Below are 21,684 nucleotides of genomic sequence, written 5' to 3'. Positions count from 1 at the left end.
TATAATTTAAGAATGGCAATATTGTTTTATTGTTTCACATGCTTTGAGTACAGTGCACCGTCGTTGCATACATGCAAATTCCCAAACCAACATCTGGCTGGAGGTTCGAGGTTGAAAATGAAACGAAATGGGTAAGGTTGAACTAAAGCATAAGATTAGATTAACAATTTAGTTTTTAAAATTATATTATCTATTAATTTTTTAAATCAGTAAATCTTCTGAAAATTTTTATTTTAGATTTAAGTCTTCCTAATTACTAAACATTTATTATTACCTTATCCCTTAAATCTTGGTTTAGCAATTAAAGCGAGAAACATAATTTTTTTTAAAAAATATTTTTAAATAGTAATTATCTTAAATGAAGTACCTTTTTATCCCATTTTTTGAACCACAGATATTTTTATAGAAAAATAATTTCTCAAAATGCTGAAATTTGTTTAACAGATTACATGTTTTCCCTCAAAAAGTTTGGTCTAACTCTTAACTATGACAATTACTTCTCCTAAAAAATCCATGAATAAAAAAGACTATTATTTTTACCTATTACAAAGTTATAGTATTACAAAAAAAATACTTTTTTACTTAAAATTGAAATGCTGATTGAATGGCTTTAATAATGATTTTTAACATTGTTTTTGTTAGACATTAAACTTTCAATTAGTTAAAAATAATATAGTTTATTTCAATTAAATCTTTTAATGTAGTAGAGGTATTGATTAAGAGAAATGACAAGTTTTGGGATGAATTAAGGTAAGATAGAAATAAAGTGAAAATAAGAATTGTGAAATGGGGTATTTTTTCCATTTATAAAGAAAATGTGAAGTTAATCCGAAGTAGTTACTACTTACTAAAAACATTGTTTACCTTCCTTCGGATATCTGAATTGCCTACAGAGAAAAATATTGGCTACTCTCAAACATAAGGCGATCATTTCTCTTTTCTCCACTCACCGCTGCATCGGAACAGTCTCCTCCACTGATCCGTCATGGACAACTCTGGTTCGTTTTCACTTTCCTTTCTCTCGCTTACGTACAAACCTCTCTTCTTCCCTTTCACTCTCAATTCAGTTACTCCGTTTTGCCAATCCTTTTCATGTTTTCAGTTCGAATCTAACATCAAAACCTCGCTCGTTTCACCTGTTTCGAGTTCTCGTTTCCCACGCTTCAATTTGGGCGTAATCACACGGATTCGACGTTTCTGTGTGCTGTGCTTACAATTGCCGCGGCTTGTTTTTGCTTTCGTTATGGATTGTGTTTCTCATTTTGTGATTGCTTTAGAGACCTAACCGATCTATGCCGGTTGTTAAGTCGGTATCTGTGTAAAATGAGCTTTGAGAGGGCTTTTGTATGGACAATCTACATGATCCGCAAGCCTAATGAACTTTAACGGTGTTGCTATCTTTGAAATTACTTCGTTAAAAAGTAACTTGAACAATTTGTGTGATGTGAGTGAGGAGCTGTGTGTGAATTCTGTGAGAGGTTTCAAAGTTTTGTTTATGTGCAACCTTGATTTTTATTGTTTGTGTTTCCCCCTTTGTTTTTGGTTTACTTCTCTACTTATTTTTATATGGATTGACTGAGTGGAACTATGAAAAAAGAAATTCTTATGGCTTGTTTGAAACTTTGACGATCATCCCCTGACGCTAGCTATTGTATCTTTTGAATTAAAGGCTGCAATTTACTCACATCTGTACCCTTTGGAGACATTTCCAAACACGCATTTAATGAGTTTAATAATGAATCTTGTATCAATTAGCTAGTTGCTGTGCTTCAACTGTTTCAATGAGATAGTTATATAGAGTCTAAAAAAGAGGTACTTTTGAAATTTTGTATTATTTTGACCTTCACTTTAGGAATCCAGTGGATTATGGGACTTTTGAAAACAAAGCACTGGGGAGTACATTGATCTTTAGTGGACCTGTGCCGTGGTGTTACAATTTAACTGGTTGATGCATCTGGCAGGTAATTCTCAAGATGTGGTTGTGCCACCGGTTGAAGGTGTTGCAGGAGGTGGTACCGCTTATGGGTGGAATGATGGTGGCACACTTGGCTTGAATGTCAAGGGACCAGTTGACCCAACAGAAATTCCAACTAGGGATTTAGTTCATGTATGGTGCATGCCAAACACAGCAAATATTGGACCTCAAGATATGGCCAGACATTTGGAGCCTGTTAGTAGTGTTTTATTTTAATAATTCATCTATACACAATTACGTTTTCTGTTAGCATGTTCTTGTATTTGTCGTTTATGAATTCTAACTGCATGATAGCTATAATGTTATTATATTCAAGGGTGTTATCCACTTGTAAATCGACTCTTCCCTTCATAGTTGCGTAATTACATGCTTGACAGCACTTAATGGATGCCTAAAAGTGAATTGTATTATATGGTTAACTAATGCACAAGTTTGGCATGGCAATTTTAAATTGTATGAAGCTAGGGGGTAATAGATATAATATTGCTCACCAGACAAACGTATGAATTTCACTTTTAGAACCAAAAAGCTCTTACCTTGATTTGTGGTTGGAGTTTGTTATTAAAAAGTTGTGGAATCATATTGATCTTAAGAAATTATAAATCCTGAAACATTTGCTATTTTTTCTTCTGATATTAGGATTTTTGCTTTATCTTGTAGATAAACCTGCTGGCAGCTAGAAATGAGAGGGAGAGTGTGCAAATAGCTATCCGACCAAAGGTTTCATGGGGTGGTGCTAGTGCTGCAGGGACTGTGCAGATTCAGTGCAATGACCTATGCTCCACATCTGGAGACAGGTTGGAGTTTTTCAAATTGTATGTAACAAATACATGATTTGCTTCCATTTTATGCTGACATCAGTTTTGGCAGACTGATTGTTGGCCAGTCACTACGGTTGCGGCGGGTGGTGCCCATTTTAGGTGTACCTGATGCTCTTGTTCCTGTTGAGCTTCCAGTCAGTCAAATAAACCTATTTCCTGGGTACTTGTCTGATTTATGTTCTCTTCTTGAGTTCTAGTGCTGTGTGCAAAAGTTGCTGGATGGTTGACTGCTTTTTCAGTTTTCACTGTTTTTGGCATTCTTTTGCTTCTTTAGGGAGACTACTGCTCTTTGGATATCTATTGATGTTCCTAGTTCTCAACCTCCAGGACAATATGAAGGAGAAATTCTCATTACTGCCATAAAAGCAGATGCAGAGTGAGCTTTATTTTCTGTTACTTTTGATTGTGTTACACATAATTTTGCAATTTCTGTTTATCAACTTTGTCAACTTTACCCACTGCACAGATCTCCTTTTCAAAGTTTTAGCAAGGTTGAGAAACATCAATTATATAGGGACCTAAAGGGATGTCTTGATGTTGTTGAGCCAATTGATGGAAAACCATTAGATGAAGTGGTGGGTTTTGTTTTTTAAATCACTCTTCCTCATTTTGATACTCTTGTTGACCTTGATGTTATTATGGGTTTTTATTTAAGCATACCTTGTTTAGGTTGAAAGGGTGAAATCTGCGACTGCATCTTTAAGAAGGATTCTTCTGTCTCCATCATTTTCTGAATTCATTTCAGATAATGGACCAGTAGACATAATGGATGAGGATGCGATTTCAAATCTCTCTCTACGGGTGAAGTTAAATCTGACTGTTTGGGAATTCGTACTTCCTGAAACTCCCTCGCTCCCTGCTGTATTTGGTGTATCCTCTAGCCATAAAAGGCCAAAGATTTAAATCCAGATGATTATATTTACTTTTTTGTAATGTTTGGGTCATGTACACACGTCAGTATTCTTATTTATAATGTTGAAAGGATGCAGTAACAGAAAAAAATTAATTACTTATAATGAGGATTATCTACTAAGATATTTACCATTTAATATAATGAACTTATATCTCTTAACAGTTTGTAGAAAATATAATTGGCATTTACGTTGTCTCAATTGTGTCATTACATGCTAGAAACTTATGACTAAGTTATTTCTAACAAACTCCATGACTGAAGCTTGATATCACCCATTTTGTTCAATCAGTGCCTCCTCCTATATATTATTTTCCATTCAATGATGTACTTTGGATCTATTTCTTTGTAAACTTAGGAATTAGGAAAGTTTATCTGTTGCAAACTTTCTTTTACCTTTACCACACCAGATATCGGATACTGTAATTGAGGATCGATTTGGTGTTCAACAAGGGACAGCTGAGTGGTATGAGGCATTGGATGAACATTTCAAATGGCTTCTTCAATATAGAATCAGCCCGTATTTTTGTAAATGGGCTGATGGTATGCGTGTTTTGACATACACATCTCCATGGCCAGGTACTTTTCTGTGGAAGTAAGTTTGACAGAATCAATTCCAAAAGGAGAATTAATATGGGATTGCTGAAATTTCCTCTCTTCTTGCCATTGTAGCGGATCATCCAAAGTCAGATGAATATTTTTCAGATCCACGGTTGGCTGCATATGCTGTACCGTATAAACAAGTAATCTCCGGGTATACAGTCAGTTGTTCCCGTTCACTTCTGTCAGGTATATTTGCAATGAAAACTGATGAGATTCAACCCACCTGTTGATGTGCCACAGTAATGATGCGGCAAAGGATTACTTGCAGAAACAAGTTGAGATATTGAGAACCAAAACTCACTGGAGAAAAGCTTACTTTTACTTGTGGGATGAGGTATACATGTGTTATACCGTTTTTGCTAAAATATAAAAAATTCTTCACTAGAATGACATCATAGTTTAGATCTACCTTTATTCTATCTATTGAATGGATAGCGCTCCTTAATAAAAATAGAAAACAGTCAAGTGACTTTTGCTGTAGTCATTGGTTAATTATTTTATTGCGTTTCTGTCTAATAAATCTTTTTAATAGCTTCATTATATTTTTACAGTCTGGTTACTGTAACTATCTACCAGGTCCAGCATGCTGTGACCCTGATCAGCTGTTGTTTTCATAATTTTTCCAGCCACTGAACTTGGAACAATATGATTCTGTTCGCAATATGGCTAGTGAGATTCATGCATATGCTCCAGATGCTCGTATTTTAACTACTTACTATTGTGGTATGTATTATATACCTTAAATTATCGTAATCTAATCTCTACAGTCATATGTGTAGACTACCTGATAATTTGTCCCTTAGGGTGTGTTCTCGATTGTTTCTCATATTGGCAATGGCTTGGATTATTTGACAAATGCATTTCTCATAGTTACTGCAAATACTTCTACATAGCTGTATTTCTGACAGTAATTATATGGTAAATTGGTTAATTGGATAGTTGGAATTAGTATCATGCAGGTGCTCTCTACTGTTGTTGGATCTAAGAATAGTTTTGCCTGGGTAACGGCCTCCAGTTTCTTTTTGCTGAACATTTCCAATCTTCTACACATTGCTTACTCAAAAAACAAAACATATATTCTCATTTATGGCAAATTTAATCTTGTTAGATTTTAGGTAGAATGGTATAAATTATTTACAGGCACATTCTTGGGGTTTAATATTTTACCTGTTTCCAAATCATCTTGGCTGACAATTTCTGACTTTTTTCATATAGTACTTGACAGTATCTGATAAAAGGGTTGTGACTGTGACCTTGGAAAAAATAACAGTTCTAAATGTGTTTATATGATTCCAGCCAGAAATTTTATTTTTTTGAATATTACTTTTGCCGCATGTTTATGATGATTATTGAACACACTTCATACTTAATTCATATATTGTTCAATAACTCTGTTAATCCCAACTTCATCTCGGCTTTCTCCAACTAGTTGGTTCATTTTTAATTATCTTATTTTTGTGATTCTTATTATGTGTAGGACCAAATGATGCGCCTCTTGCACCTACTCCATTTGAGGCTTTTGTTAAAGTTCCAAGTTTTTTGCGTCCTCATAATCAAATTTATTGTACAAGGTATTGTATACTCATCTATGCCTATCCTGAGTTTAGTACACTATTTATTTTGTAACTTTGAACTATTTACTATATGCTTAACTTTCCCTTTTTTTGACCATGGGTATGTCAAAAGTAATTTTGAAAGTTATCCTTTTCCTTGTCATTTTGGAGTTACTCTTGGAACCGACGTATCCTTTGGTATACTGTTTTTATGTGTTTATGATTTTTTGTGGGATTTCCTATGGTGATTTCATTTTTTGGTTTTTTTATCTATTTTAGGGCATAAGGCGATACATTTTGAGGTCTTGTTCCCGTTTATACTGATCACAGATGTATTTGATTTACACTAATTTTTTTTTCTTTCTGATGCATAATCGTTCTCTCAGAGTGAATTGGCATTGAACATGAGTGAACAACATTCTAGGCACATTCTACACTTGTTTTCCAAAATTGGTATTGATTGATATTTTGTACATTCTGTCCTCACTTTCTGAAATCTTTGATTCTGCAATTTCAAGTAGTGATCGGATTTTCTTGAAATTCACTTATGTTGTGAGACTCTGGGTGTGGTGAAGCAATTTTGGAATTCAAATTAAACCAATTTTCAGGATCTTATATATGTAGTCAACTATGATGCACGGATACTACATGCATATTGCATACGGTATATACCCAATACAGAAATGTATTTATTCTAAAAATAACAAAATAAGTTATGTTTAAGAAGCCTGTATAAAAGCTCGTAGAAGATAATAAATGTATAACTGCAGTAGAGCAAATCAAAATTAAAAACACATTTAGGCAATGGTGAAATATAAAATTAGAAATCATGTCATCATATTACTTTCTATACTTAAGCATGCTAAGTAATTGAATATGTCTTTGCAGTGAATGGGTTCTGGGCAATCGGGAAGATCTGGTTAAGGATATTATTGCTGAATTACAACCAGAGAATGGTGAGGTAATATTATAATTTCATTGTTTTTCCAAAGTTGTTATTTGTTCTGTGCACTAAATTTCTGCCGATGTGGTTGATATTTACTATTCCTCATAAATGCTGGTCGTAGAACAAAATCTTGTAAACGTAAGCAAGCACTCTTGTTTGGTATATATTTTTCATGATAATGGCCTGAGTCTACCTTGTGTACCGTGAGGCTCAGCTCTATGTTCCTATCATGGTTTTTCCCGTTGTGTCTGCCATGATCTGGGTTTTGGAAACAGTACTAGCATCAACGTTTTAGGGTAGATTCTTTATAAACTTATTGTCCTTGACCTGCTTCCAAGACTAATTCCTTAAAATTTCAGTGTATTAATTGTTAGGACCATGGCTCAGGTTGCCTTATTTAATGGAATCATCGTGCTTTCTTTCTTATATATTACGGATAGCCCCTATACTTCTCCCTCTCACGTGTACATATCCACCTGTGATCGTTACATCTGGTATTCTCCCAAGTTAATTATGAATTTGTGATGTATAAATAATCTTCAAAGGTGTCGGGTGCCTGTACTGACTGGAAAAACTTTAAAATAAATTAACAAAATGGGAATTGTCACCAAAGTTTATTTATTAGAGGAAAACATTACAAAATTTCGTTTCAAAACCTAGTCCTTAGAAACCATATTTTGACTCCAGGAATTAATCATGTATAGGGAAGTTACTAGCTTCTTATGAAGGTAGTTCCAAAATAATCATCTTTAATTAAATGCACTAAATAAAAATATCAACAATATTTATCTTACCTTTTTTACATAGAAATTACAAAGGTTAATAACAAAATTAAGCTTGTTGAAGATTTTGTTTATTAGTTATTATTTATTTATGAGAAAGCATTGAAACTGGTGAAAGAATATTCTTTCAATGGTCTCTTATTCTTATATATATATATATATATATATATATATATATATATATATATATATATATATATATATATATTCCCAATTGCAATGAGGAAATCAAAGTTATATAATTTTTTATATCATGTGTTGTTAATATTTTTCTTGAAGAATTATAGAGAGTGTAAGGATAATAACCATAAAGTAAGGGAATCCAAAGTGGACACTGACAACAGCGTAGCTTAATATTTTAAATATGGAAAGTTACTCGTGTTATCCAAAGAGAAAATACTAGTAGATCCCATGTAGTTATTTAAATTTTTGTATGTAATATGTTAATGGATTCAACGAATTTTGGCTACTTAGTTTTGACTTTTTTATCATAAGCTTAAAATATTTTATTTTAATTAATTTCAAAAGATTTTAATTTTGTCTTTAATCATCATATATAAAAATAAATAAATTAAGCCAAGTTTAACTAATTTAAATAAACCAATAACATGGACCTAAATCTGACCACATACAGAAGGATGCTATTAGAATAACAGGCTGGGTGGTAATGTGGCAATGGTGGTAGATAGGCAGACCTGCGAGGTAGAAGAAAGAATGAGGGAAGTAGAAAAGAAATGTGATTATGGATTATAGTATATATTTGACTTGGTTATGTTATGTTGTGCACTTGTCTTATTCCGAACATATATTCTTTTTTATTCAACTTCGATTTGTGTCTTGGTACTTTTTCCTCTTATCTCTCTTGATCCTCTTTTTGTTTTGACAACTCAACTTCTATCGGATCTCGCTCTTCCTCTCTTCGTTCTTTCCCCTCCCCCTTAAAAATCCATTATTTTACTAAGAATCCTAATAAAATAAGGAGAAAAACGAGGAAACTAAGAAATAGTCCCGAGTAAACTGGTAAACAAATCGCAAGATGTTTGTATGCATAATGGAATATCCTACGCCAGAAGAATAACAAGTGCTGCATATTAATGTTGTGCTGGTTCATATAGTCTTATTTGCTCAATAGGGGCTGGTGGTTTTTGCTACAGGAATGGTGGACATATGTCTGTATGGGACCATCAGATCCTCATCCAAATTGGCATCTAGGAATGCGAGGTACCCAACACCGTGCCGTTATGTGGCGTGTGTGGAAAGAGGGTGGCACAGGATTTTTGTACTGGGGGGCCAACTGCTATGAGAAAGCAACTGTAGCCAGCGCAGAGGTGATTGTATAGCTTTTTATGCCGTCTTCTTAAAAAGGTTGTTAGAACTTGTTATACTTCATTGGTAATATGACTATTTTCTGACAATCAAAATACATTTTTGGACACAGATAAAATTCAGGCATGGTCTACCCCCTGGAGACGGAGTCCTATACTATCCCGGTGAGGTGTTCTCAACTTCTCATCAGCCAGTGGCTTCTCTTAGACTAGAACGCATACTTAATGGCTTGCAGGTAAAACATTTTTTCTTTTCCTCACAATTTTATAAGATATTCTTAACATTTTGTTTTTTGAAGAAATGTCACAGCCTCCTTATTTACTTGCTTTTCCCCTTCTGTGTTTCTTGCCTGAAGATCTGCATTCATGACATGTGCTGGCATAAAGCTGCAAGTGTTTTTCTCTTCTGCATTCTGATATTTGATTCCGTTTCCTTGACTTTTATTTAGGACATCGAGTACCTGAGACTATATGCTTCAAGATACGGTAGGGATGAAAGTATTGCACTTTTGGAAAGGACGGGAGTGTACTTTGGTCCTGAGCGTTACACATTTGAGCATATGCCGATTGATGCAATGAGAGGGCAAATATTTAATGCCTGCCGTTCATAAATCGGGTATTTATAGATGCTGCTTGGTCGAGTGCTTCATTTGTCGATAGCTGGGAAGTTCAACTTGAGCATCTTAAGCATCTAACCTATAAAGATGCGACAACATAGTTATCGAGTGAGATCCTTGGAATATCACACACACACGTACTATCCAATTTGAACTCCTAGATATGAAATGTGATAGTCATATATATACATATAAAGCATCTGAAACGTACTTAGATGAGAAATCTGTTGTTCATAATGTGCCTTTTGAGAGTACATAGGACCATAATCTATTACAGTTAATGTTGCAGTGTGGGGATGGTATATTTTGGTAGACTTGCTTATTTTAACATGCTTGGTAGACATTTTTAATTGATACTGTAAACTAGTTGAACTAACAAGAGAAATGCTAATAATGTACTTATTTTTATATGAATAGTTTGTAGAGTTCATCAATAATAGAGTATTGATGTTGAAGGGAAGACATGTCAATAATAGAGCACTAATATTGAAGGTCAGGTATGTTAATAATATTTACCTATATAAAGTGTCTATTTTTTGTTCATCCAATGTTAATATCTTGTACAGTTGGTTGGGTTCATCTATTTTTGGAGGTGGGGCTGGAGAGGATAAAATTGATTGCCTTCCAGCAGCTAGATCTTTTATTCAGGTTATAAGGGCTAGTGATTAGAGTAAATTTAGATTAATTTCTTTTATATTATTATTGCAAAAAATTGTCATTTATTAAAATTATTATAAGTATGATTTCTTTAAATGATGTCTTTTCTCCTTGATTATATTCTTGATAAGAACATGTGTGATATTAACATAGCATTGAAGAAAGACTCGGTATAAATTGATTGTCTTTTATGGTTTATGGAAGGTTAGAAATGAGTTAAAGATAATGAAAAAATTAGATCAACATTTTAAATTCTCACTGTAAAAGATTTTCTTTTTATTTGACTGATGTGTGGGTGTGTTTTTTAATAATGAATAACTTTGATTAAATATCTATTACAAAATTTCGAAGGAAAAATTATGAATATCATTTTGTTAAAGAAAATTATAAAAAAGAATATAATACCGTATTAAGGGAGGAGTGTTGGAAAACAGATTGTTTTTAGTAATTGCTTCTGTTACTGCTCCTGGCAGGTTTCTTGGAGACAAGAAACCAGATTTCAAATCTAGTTTAAGAAACTATGATACAAATCTTATTACACTATGATCACATTTTAATTAGGAAAAATATAATATGAAAAAACATTCAACAGCTTCTCAGGAAAGAAAATTCCTTCTACAATAGAAGCTCTATTCTAAAACAAAAATATCCACCAGTTAGGAGGAGGGACAATTTTATCCTTAAAATATAACCCCTACTTTATAAATTGCTTAACTACTGCTAACTTGTTTTTGTAATTTCTATTTTTGAACTTTTTTTTCTTCTAACATACACTTTAAGAGCCTAATTAATATTTCTCGAATTCCTAACAACCTTGTTCTCTAGGTAAAAATTTGGAAATTATCACGAATGGTTCCTTCCTCTTTAATCCTTATCTTCTTCTTTCTCTTCGTTCTTTCCTAAAATTAATACTCAATTGGAACATTTATGACCGAGATGATATGGTCCTCCATAATGAAAATATTTGTCCTCTTCTCTTCGCATAATATATTCATTCAAGGTAAGGTAAATTTGAACATCCCTTTGTTTTGTTTTCTCCTTGATGCGAACATCTGCCCCTCCGTCTTTTTTACCGTGCTAATATGACTAGAACTCCTTGATTCAGTCTGAGTCCTCTTTAACGTTTCTACTCGAGAAACCACTTTCCTATTTCCTTGAAAACGTTTTTGATACAAATTACTTTTATTTGTTGTCCTCTCACTAGACCTTACATCATTAGAAACTCCTTCCACATCTCTAGTGATTTCCATGTCTCTCAATAGATCTTTGGGATTGTCTGGGCGGATCTAGTTTCTAATATTAACATGCAATCTCGCAAAAAATATATCATCAGTTGATCATTTGTCACGTCCATTGCTTGTCCTATTAACATCTCAAATTTATGTATGTACTCTTCCACTTCATCTTTATGTTTGATAGTAACCAATTTTCAAACATCGGTGCTTTATCCCTTCCTCCATTTCTTTAATGGATTTCAAAATTCGTTGGGAAAGATTTTGAAATCCGTTGAAGCACAAAAAATTAAGTGTAGGAAATTTTATTATAGAGGATAATTTTGGAATTTTGAAAAGATGTGAAGGTACATAAAGAAACAACCTTAAAAGTAAATGTTTTTATTCTTTATTGAGTCAAGTCGAGTATTATTGATTATTATTTTTCAAAGTTCATTCATTTATAGTCATTTTATCTGCTTTAATTTATTCAATATTATTTAAATTTGTATTTTTTTTTCATTCGATTTGGTGAAAGGCAATGAAGTTATAATTTTTTACTCACTTTTAATTTTTACCCTTTCCGCCCTTATAAAGATAATTAATATAAAGGTTTAATTGCTCTCTTGGTTCATATTTTCAAGGTAGCATATCTATTTGGTCTTCATTTTTAAAAAAGTATCAGCTTCATTCACATTTTTAAAAAAGTATCTTCATTTTCCGCCCTTATAAAGATAATTAATATAAAGGTTTAATTGCTCTGTTGGTTCATATTTTCAAGGTAGCATATCTATTTGGTCTTCATTTTTAAAAAAGTATCAACTTCATTCACACAGTTAGTTTAATGTGTATCAATTAAATCTATTCCGTCAATTTTTCATTGACAACATTAATTGTGTGGTTATGTAGCAAAAGAGTGTAGTGATGTGTCAACTCCTACAACATAATCAAACCCAACCCTTTCTTTTTTCTTCCAAACCCAAGAAAGCACATAACTTTTCTCTACTCATGCAACAACAAATAAAAAAGGCAATTTTTTTTGCTCACAATTCAGTTTGGACTAAGATGGGTGTAAGAGACTACTACAAGATCCTCAAAATATGTGATTTTTATGGCCACTTTGCTTTCTGGGATTTTATATTGACACAAAGAGGGGAAGTTTTGATTGTCTTGAATATAAATTTTTTGTACTTCGCTTTCTTTGTGTTCAAAGCATAATCCCAAAAGGCTAACTAGATTTTTGTGGTGGATTCGGGAGATGAATTGAATTCAATTTTAGCTTTGAATTTTTTTCTCCCTGCTTTGACTCTTTTTAAGCTCGCTTTATGGCTACAACTTTCCCTATGGAAAGAGTTGATTTTGCAGTTTCACTTCTTCTAAAATTTTCAAATTGTACTTTTCTTTGTATCTATTCAAAACCTCCAAATGCGATTCTTTATTATTGGCTCCCTAATTGAAATTATCTTCTTCCCTGTTTGTAATCTTGATCACAAATTTTCTTCTTCTTTGTTCCAAATCACAAACTCAACTTCTCTTCCTCTCTAATAGAAATCCTCATATTCATTTTCTTTGCTCGAAACACCGAATTCTATTAATATTCAATTTTTTCCCCCAAAAACCTAAAATTTAATTGCAAAATTTCTATGCACACTATACACAAAGTGTAGACGAAGTTAACACTTTTTTAAAAGTGAAAACCACATCCAATAATGATAATGATAGGGACAAACAAAACCATTAAACCTAATAGAAATTATGTTATTTAATAATACTTTTTTAACATTTTTTTATTTGCTTTTGATATGTACACACCTTATTCTTCTCCACTCTCCTAAAAGTAATTAATAGATATTGTGTTCTTTAACTTCACCATTGGTTATACTCTTTCATCATTTTCATTTCATTAAACATAACTAAACTATATTAGTTTCTATAATTAAAATTACATATATAATAAAAATTAATAAAATATCATTATATATATATATTTTAATAATTAATTTTTGAATATGTATTTTTTTGTTATGAGTAATAAAAATTGATATACAAAACATGTATTTTAACTAATAATTATTAAAATAATATAACTATACTTTTGACTTATTCTCTAAACAATAAATTGGTGGCGCAGATCAAAATGGTATAAAAAATTATGTATTCATATTTCTTCTTCATAAAAAAATTCAACAAAGCACATTTTAAATGTATTTTAAAATAATAATATATTCACATTTTATTAAAAATAATTAATGTATACATTGAGAAAGAGATGTCTTCTCTCTATATATAGAGAGAGAAAGGAAAAAAAAAGAGATTGACTAATTTATAGGCTGGATTAATAATAGAACGGATAAAACTATATTCTATAAAAATTTATCAATACTAAATATAGTTGAAATAATTTGATATTTTGAAGTACTTCTCTGAGGGAGAGGGAGAGAGAGAGAGAGAAAGGGCTGATGGGATGATGATGAGATACAGCTGTAAGGTGTGGTGGGTTTTGGGACCCTTGGCTTGCTTGCAGTTTGCACAATAATGGCAAAAGGAAAAAAATGTAATGATTTGGAGTTTGATTATCTTTTTGGCTGCTCTTCTCTTCTTTCTCTTCAATTCAACCCTTTTCTCATTTCATCAATTGATGGGAACTGCCAATGCCCCCTCTTCTCATCATTACTACTTTTCTTAATTATTTCTACCAATCATACAACTTACAACAATATATTCCTTAATCATTTTTTAAATCTAAAATATTTAAATTAATAATCATACGTCATCTTTCATTTTAAGACTCTTCACTTACGCTGCGTTAACTCAAGGGTAAATTACTGTTTACGCATTATTGGGAGTAAGAAATGTAAGACAAAACTGTGTTCACATTTGAGGATTTGCGAAGACGGAATCAAACGGATTTGCGAGATATCTGATTTTTCTATCACTCGCTCTTATGAGATGATTTGATCGCTCTTATGAGATGATTTGGGGTGAATTGAAGGTATTGTCATGTTTGCACTTAGTATATCACCTAAAAGATTACGCTATTCAACTTCAAACTGTATAATCAGTTCCAGAAATGTTGTATCTAGTTTCACTGCACAGAAGAAATTGAGCTAAACGTTGTATTCGGTTATGGACTGAGTATTTAGTTACAGTTTTGTGGGATTTGGTTCCAGGCCTTCGTTGCAGCATAGTGTACGCTTGGATTCAGTTTCAGGATACGTTATTCGGTTCAAGCAAGCTTCACTCATTTTCCTCAGCCGCCTGTGCCGACCACCACCGAAAGGTGTGGTTATTCGGTAGTTCATCAAAGAAACGCGCCTGCCATGGCGAGAACAACGTCAGGTGGCACAATAACGATTCACCACCCTTCCCTTCTCCGGCACACCTCAGCCCTTGCTCCTGCCGATCGCCGCTTCCTCCATCGTTCTCCGCAGAGACAGCAAATGTCGTCTTCCCTCGCCCAAGGATGCTGCTACAGCCACCACCCCATGGCTGTCGGATGCGGAGGTCGATTTTTTAATTTGTGCTTTCTTTGGTACCAAGGCAAAGGAAATAATATTGCGAACTAAGCCATGCTTGGAATGATATAAAAAATGAGAGATTTGCATTCCATCTTGTTTTATTTTATGTGTTTTTTGGGCCCTTTTGTCCGTTGTTCTGCGGGTGAAGCAGGAGCAGTGGTGCACCGCTGCTGCAATAAGTTTTTTTTTTTCTTAGTTACGTCAAGTTTGATTTTTCATATATTTAAAAATTATAATAAATACTTTAATATTACTACAAACAAATATTACATTTTAAAAAAATTATTTTACTAATTTATAATTTTTTTACATTTTTTAAATTTACTTTAATCATTAATTTTTTACTCTTTATAAATATTTCTACAATTAAATATAACATTAACCATTATCATTTTATATTATTTTAATAACTAGAAGCATTTTAGTAATATTTAATTTCTACTAATTAAACAATTTTTTATCTATCACATCAATCAAATCCTACACTAATTCTTATAAATTTTACCTATAAATCCACTTTCAATTACTTCCAAATCCATTCAAGTAAACATAAAAAAATTTATTCTCAAATCTCCTCAAATTCATTCAATCACTCTCTCCCAAATCATCTCCCACAATAAATGAACACAATATTAATTTCATAGTTATAATATTAAAAACTATTTTTATTTCCAAATTAAAATTATCACTCTTCATCAAAGCAGAAATTAATTATAGTTAACTACTCTGATTACCTAAAGTAAGTTAAGATTTGGTGTAAGCAGTTGTGTTTACACATCTAAACCTTATATTTATATAATTTAAAATATTTAGCAACTTTATTTCATATAATGTTTTATTTAAATAATTTTATTATTTAATAAATGAAAACTAATTTATTCTATAACGTAATTAATTAATTAACTTTTTTATTTGAAAACAGTTAAATATTATTTTTATTTAAATGTTACATAACTTCTCAATATTACTTTTACAAATATATATATTAAATTGTATTATATTTTATTTTTAACTAGTTACTATTTGTTATTATTAATAATAATAATTTTGATCTATTTTTTCAAATATAAAATCTTGTAGGTATTTTTAATAAATTTGTAATATTATTTGAAATACAAATATTTGTAATAAAACTTGGAAATTTAAGGCAGTCTTTGTAAAAATAATGATTTGTCTACAAAATGATTATAGAAATAATTACATTTATCTCATTAAAAAGTTAAGTAAAAACTAAAAAAAAAAAATGAAACTGTCATGCCTAAAAGCTATCCTAAAATCCATTTGAAATTTGACGTCATTTTAAGGTTTTTTTTGGTAAATATCTGAAAAGTGTGTGGGAATGGATACATCTCAAACAAATTTGTGCAGTCAGTCATATTTTTAATTATAATTACTTTGAGTATATTTTTATTTGAAATTAATCAAAGTTTAAAAATATAGGTTTTATTTTTTTTAAATATTAATTTTTTCATTGTAATAAAATATTAAAAGTCTACTTTTTAAAATAAAATTAAAAATCTTAAATTTAATTTTTAGCTAAAGAACTAATACAATTAATGCAGTAATTTATTTAAAAACTTTATAATGTACTCTAAAAATGTAAAATGGAAGATTTCAGTTGACTGTCTCCAGGATAATTTTAACTGTAGAATGGTGTTTATGGTGAAGTGCAATACAAGTCAATAAAGTTTAATTGTAATAAGTATCTAAGATGACCAAAATGCCCTTGACCTTTACCATCATAATCATGACATCTTTGAAAAATAAAAAGTAATTGGTCTTAAAAATCAACCTATTATTAGCTATTTCTAGCATAACATTCATATTTTATAAGGACATTAATATGCTGAAATGTCCGGCTTAAATAAGTTCTAATTTTAGTCTCAACATATCATTAATATTATAGTATCGGGATATCTCATTATTATTTCTTCTTTATGAAAAAAATAAATAAAAGTAACCAACATGCATTAAAGACACTATCTCAATGTTACACTCTACAATTATCTTTCTTTCAGCATGTTACACTTTATACACATCTTACTTAATTGTCAAAATATTTGCACGTGACTTCAAGACTAGTCAAATTTTAATTCTACATATGTAGAGTTATGATGTTACAAGTCAATACACACAATATATTTTAAATTTTATTCATAAATTTAAAGCTTAAGATTTAATACTATTTATGAAAGTTTTAACTAAAGTGTCACTGATTTTATTTAAAATTGTAGATCCCCAAGATGTCTTTTTACATGCTTCTTCCTTGTTAGACCAAAATTAAGTTTTCTCCACTATACTTGATATTATTTTTCTTTTCAAAGAAATAAATACCCCATTTGAGATTTATAAAAAGTTAATAGATATAGTTTATTTCTAAATGAAGGAAGAATTTTGTAGCATGTACTTGTAATTAAAGAAAGTGTTGGAAATATTTGTCATTTATCACTTATTACACAATCCTATTGTTGGTTAAGAATTGACAACCATCATGGTGTTATGAGAACGTAGTAATGATAATAATTGTATATAACATGAAACAAACAATTTGTTTTAAGTATTCCTGAGTTTTTAAGTGGAGACACAATTTGTGATAAATAATAAATAAATAAAACATTTGTTGTGATATATGGATACTCATTAGACTACACGACAAGCACCGCCAGAAGGTTTTGCTCCCGACAAAGGTCATGAACCCGGTTCTTCTAACACGTGGACGGTGGGATTCACATTTTTTATTTTCCACGGAAAACTTGGCGCCCACGTTATATCCTATCTCTGTAAAAATATTACAAAGAATATGATCAATATAACCTTGTATCTTAACTTTTTATGTATTTTTAAAGTAGTTTCTATGTCAATTCCTTAATTACTAATAAAGTAAATACAGAGGTTAGAGATTTTATTTTTGTTTTCTTCGATAGAAACCTTCTGAACAGTTCTGTCTCCCTAGCAGCTTAACCATGGTTAGCTTGTGCCGCTTTAGCCTGGTTAGTATTTCCAATACATGACATATCATCCTCGTTTCAAATAATTTCTCCCTCTCTCTCCTATAACTTCCTCCACCGTGTGTGCCGCCTAAGAGGGCCTTGGCCTTCGTAAGCTGCGGCGGAAAGGAAAACCACCACTTCTCTTTGGAAAGGAAACAAATAATTCCTACAAAAAGGGCAAAGTAATTCTAAGAGAAACTCTCAGGGGGATTCTTCAGTTCATCTTAGTAAATAAAACAACCATGGCGGAGCCTCAAAATCCTTCACCATTCACACATTCTTCAGCTTCTGAAATCGCAGCACAACCACAACCTCTGCCACCTCCCAAGCGGAAGCGAAACCTCCCTGGAATGCCAGGTATATTCATGCTTATTCATTTACTTTCAATTTGTTTAACCATAATTTTCATGTCTTATACATATAATAAAAATATTCAGTTTGAGTGACTTCATGAATATTCCTTGTTTTGGATTTTGCGCGTTTTTATTTTATATTTTTTCAGATCCAGATGCTGAAGTGATTGCTTTGTCACCGAAGACACTGTTGGCCACGAACCGTTTCGTCTGCGAGATCTGTAACAAAGGGTTCCAGCGCGATCAAAACCTGCAGCTTCACCGGCGCGGTCACAACTTGCCGTGGAAGCTGCGGCAGCGGGGGAGCAAGGAACCGCGGAAGAAGGCGTACGTGTGTCCCGAGCCTTCGTGCGTCCACCACAACCCCACCAGGGCGCTGGGCGACCTCACCGGCATCAAGAAGCACTTCTGCAGAAAGCACGGCGAGAAAAAGTGGAAATGCGAACGCTGCTCTAAGAAATACGCTGTACAGTCGGACTGGAAAGCCCATACAAAAACTTGTGGCAGCAGAGAGTACCGCTGCGACTGCGGCACCTTGTTTTCTAGGTATCAGAACCAAAAGAAAAACACTTCTCTTTTGTTATCTACTTTTATTTCAATTTTCCTCTACTCAATGTCACTAACAGTAATGCTTATGTTCTTGAAGGAGGGATAGTTTCATCACGCACAGAGCATTTTGCGATGTATTAGCGCAAGAGAGCGCCAGGACCCAGGTCCAAGACCAGGCCCAGGCCCAGAATGTTAGCACTAGCAACGCTGATTTGGGTTCTTCGCCCCCTGCGCCTCCACTTACTCCCTCTGCGTCTGTGGTGTCTCCAACCTTGTCCATTCAGAGCTCAGGTACGTAGTTGTGCTGCTAAGTATTTCGCTTTCTGTTTTTCGTAGGTTCAACCTTTGTGAACTTTTCAGAAACATTTTCAGACTCTCGTCAACTTTTTAACTGGAAATATTTAAGATAAATATATATAATAATGTAGCTTATAAGTTTTAAGCATGAGGCCGGCATGATTTGAATTGGGAGGATGAGTTTTTTGTCTCGTCGTACAGATGCAGTTTTTTTTTTGACATTTTTGTTTTCTTCTGTTTGTTGGACAAACGACAAGTCTAGCTGTAGTGGATAGTGCCAATCCCAGCAAAGGGTCGGTAGGATGGGTCTGCAGAAGAGATAAGGATGGGATCTACTCTAATTAATATTTCTTCACAAATTCCATATTTTTTTTATTTCGTTAGCTAAACAATTATGTTTTAGATTTAATAGAAATCAAACGTGTTTTTTAACCCATGATTTCTTTCGAAATTATCCTTATTAACTTTAATTTCATATGAAAAAAAAATAATGTTACTGTGGGTACTCTCCTTCGTGATACACATGTGCCAACAAGTTCCATGATAAAATTTAGTAACCAGGCACCATAGCTGCATCTTTCCAACAACAAAAAAGAACATTAAAACGTGGAAGCGGTAGAACTCTATAATTGCTTCACTTTTTGCTCCATGCATATTCAATTTCAAGCTTTTTAACTCCCTCACTATATAATTATCTATAATCATTTAAAACCTTAAAAGCTTACTTTTCTTTTTAAGTTTGAACTCTGTTTTTGCTACTTTTGTTTTAATTCCTTTTCCTCGTTTTTGTGTCCTCAACTATTTACCCTTGTTTACCTTTTTTGGTCATTGGCACTAGAAATTCCAGAAAACCCAAGGAAGCTGTCACCGATGTCTCCAAAAGCAACCTGCTTCGGGACAAGCAGCACCCCTTCCAGTTCCAGTTCTTCCACTACTGTATTTGCAAGTGTATTGGCACCGTCCACAATAACAACTCATTCACATTCTCAATCACCGTCACCATCAACTTCCTTATTCTTCAACCTCATGTCAAATTTGGCTCGCTCCGATAGCCCTAACGCCATCACCAATATGAGGGAAACCACATCCCTCTCCCTCTCCTCACCACTCTATCTCTCCAACAACGACCCTTCCCACTTCGCAGCATCTCCTCAGCCTGCACTATCTGCCACTGCATTGCTCCAAAAAGCAGCTCAAATGGGTGCTTCCAGTGCTTCCCTTCTCCGTGGCTTAGGCTTAGCAACGACATCACCGTCATCCTTGGGGAAAGACGAGGTTTTTAACATTAGTGCAACCACAACAGCACAATGGAACGGCCAAGTAAAGCAAGAGAATCAGCCCGTGGTGGATAACCTCGGGCTTGGGCTTCCCTGTGGGAGTGATGTGATGATGGGCCCTTCTACCCCATTTGTGGGCCAGCCAATGACCCGTGATCTTCTCGGTCTTAGCATCGGTGGCGGAGCAAGCAGGGGTGGTCTCTCTGCTTTGGTCACGTCTTTCGGAGGGAACTTTGATTCAGCCGGTGATGGAGGAGTTCACCGGTAGAAAACTGGGAAAAACTGAGTGTGTGTTTGTTATCTCCTCGGACGGAAAACAGACACAGACTTAATCAGTTGCATCTGCGCAACAAAACGGTCCGGTCTTCTTGCCACGCCCGGAATTTTTGTGACGGGGTTAATCAGCCAAACTCTTTTGGCAATCAGAAAACTATAGAATAAAGTTACATGTATAATGCATTAGAATCTATCTTTGCAATATTTATATGTATAAATGTCTTCTCACTTTTTTCTTTTCTCTAGCAAGTGTGCTCATGCTGTCGTCAAAATGTAGATATGGCCAGATGGCCACTGTAATCTTATTTTTGAGAAATGATGTTTTGATAAATTTGTCATATGAAAGAGTTACTTTATACTAAACGATAATAGAGATAAATATGATTGTACTTACTAACATGTTTCTATCTATCTTAAATTTTAATATATTTACGTTTATAAACTGAAAAAAAATAATAATGAATGTATATTCTTAATTTAGAAGTACTAAAATTAAATAATATTTTAGACTGATATTCAAATAATTCAAATCTCGATATGAAAAGTAGTTTATTGGATAAAAAGTTTATCATAATCGGATTATTAAGATTATATCTATTATTTTTTAAATTTAGGGATTAAATTATATTTGGATGTTATTCTATTATCTCATGTCGAGTTTTATACGAGTAGAAAATATCTCCTCCTATTTGGAGAGCGTTTGATTAAATTGGAATCAGAAATAAAAAGGTTGGTCCTACAAATAAGGTAAAAGATAAATTCCTCTTGTTAAAGAGAAAAATTAAAAATACCATGCGTGAATATAAAAAATAGTTATATTTTATTCCAATGAGCATGCAACACATTTTTGGTTATTCATCTGTCGAACCATTCACCGTCTATCATTGCTAAAGAGTCACGATCAGCAAAGTCCACAAGTTCCTATATGGACTCGTGTCTCTACGACTCTGGTTCCAAACAAAACTGAAAGATTTTTGAAACGTTTCTCTATTGAAAAAACTCTTCACACAGATTTTATGCCTTA

General features: G+C 33.0%; 2 protein-coding genes and 1 long non-coding RNA gene across 5 annotated transcripts; all 3 read left to right on the top strand.

The window, feature by feature from the left end:
- Window positions 1-845: 845 nt before the first annotated feature.
- On the top strand, window positions 846-9,820 carry LOC108343203 (uncharacterized). Of its 3 annotated transcripts, XM_052876031.1 has the most exons (17): window positions 853-998; window positions 1,103-1,174; window positions 1,962-2,170; window positions 2,636-2,772; window positions 2,846-2,956; window positions 3,071-3,172; window positions 3,263-3,371; window positions 3,466-3,666; window positions 4,117-4,285; window positions 4,379-4,460; window positions 4,550-4,643; window positions 4,936-5,032; window positions 5,787-5,880; window positions 6,751-6,823; window positions 8,745-8,918; window positions 9,029-9,151; window positions 9,365-9,820. In XM_052876031.1, exons 3-17 carry the CDS (start codon window positions 2,117-2,119, stop codon window positions 9,524-9,526), a joined length of 1,782 nt encoding a protein of 593 aa, XP_052731991.1. In that variant the 5' UTR covers window positions 853-998; window positions 1,103-1,174; window positions 1,962-2,116; the 3' UTR covers window positions 9,527-9,820. The 3 variants fall into 3 exon arrangements, with proteins under 3 accessions (XP_017436808.1, XP_017436809.1, XP_052731991.1); XM_017581319.2 differs by lacking the exon at window positions 1,103-1,174 and having other exon boundaries at window positions 846-998; XM_017581320.2 differs by lacking the exons at window positions 1,103-1,174; window positions 9,029-9,151; window positions 9,365-9,820 and having other exon boundaries at window positions 846-998; window positions 6,751-6,818.
- A 3,712-nt stretch (window positions 9,821-13,532) lies between these two features.
- LOC128196135 (uncharacterized) lies at window positions 13,533-15,007 on the top strand. The gene is made up of 2 exons (XR_008248292.1): window positions 13,533-14,392; window positions 14,571-15,007. It is a non-coding gene; the product is annotated as an uncharacterized LOC128196135 (long non-coding RNA).
- A 2,801-nt stretch (window positions 15,008-17,808) lies between these two features.
- On the top strand, window positions 17,809-20,998 carry LOC108342856 (zinc finger protein GAI-ASSOCIATED FACTOR 1). Its single transcript, XM_017580716.2, has 4 exons — window positions 17,809-18,265; window positions 18,411-18,807; window positions 18,908-19,101; window positions 19,946-20,998. The coding sequence occupies exons 1-4, from the start codon at window positions 18,151-18,153 to the stop codon at window positions 20,650-20,652; spliced, it is 1,413 nt and encodes a 470-aa protein (XP_017436205.1). The 5' UTR covers window positions 17,809-18,150; the 3' UTR covers window positions 20,653-20,998.
- The last annotated feature ends 686 nt before the right edge of the window (window positions 20,999-21,684 follow it).

Source organism: Vigna angularis, chromosome 4 (assembly GCF_016808095.1).
Source record: "Vigna angularis cultivar LongXiaoDou No.4 chromosome 4, ASM1680809v1, whole genome shotgun sequence".
NCBI classification, from domain to species: Eukaryota; Viridiplantae; Streptophyta; class Magnoliopsida; order Fabales; family Fabaceae; genus Vigna; species Vigna angularis.
This window is presented reverse-complemented; position numbering and strand designations above follow the sequence as displayed.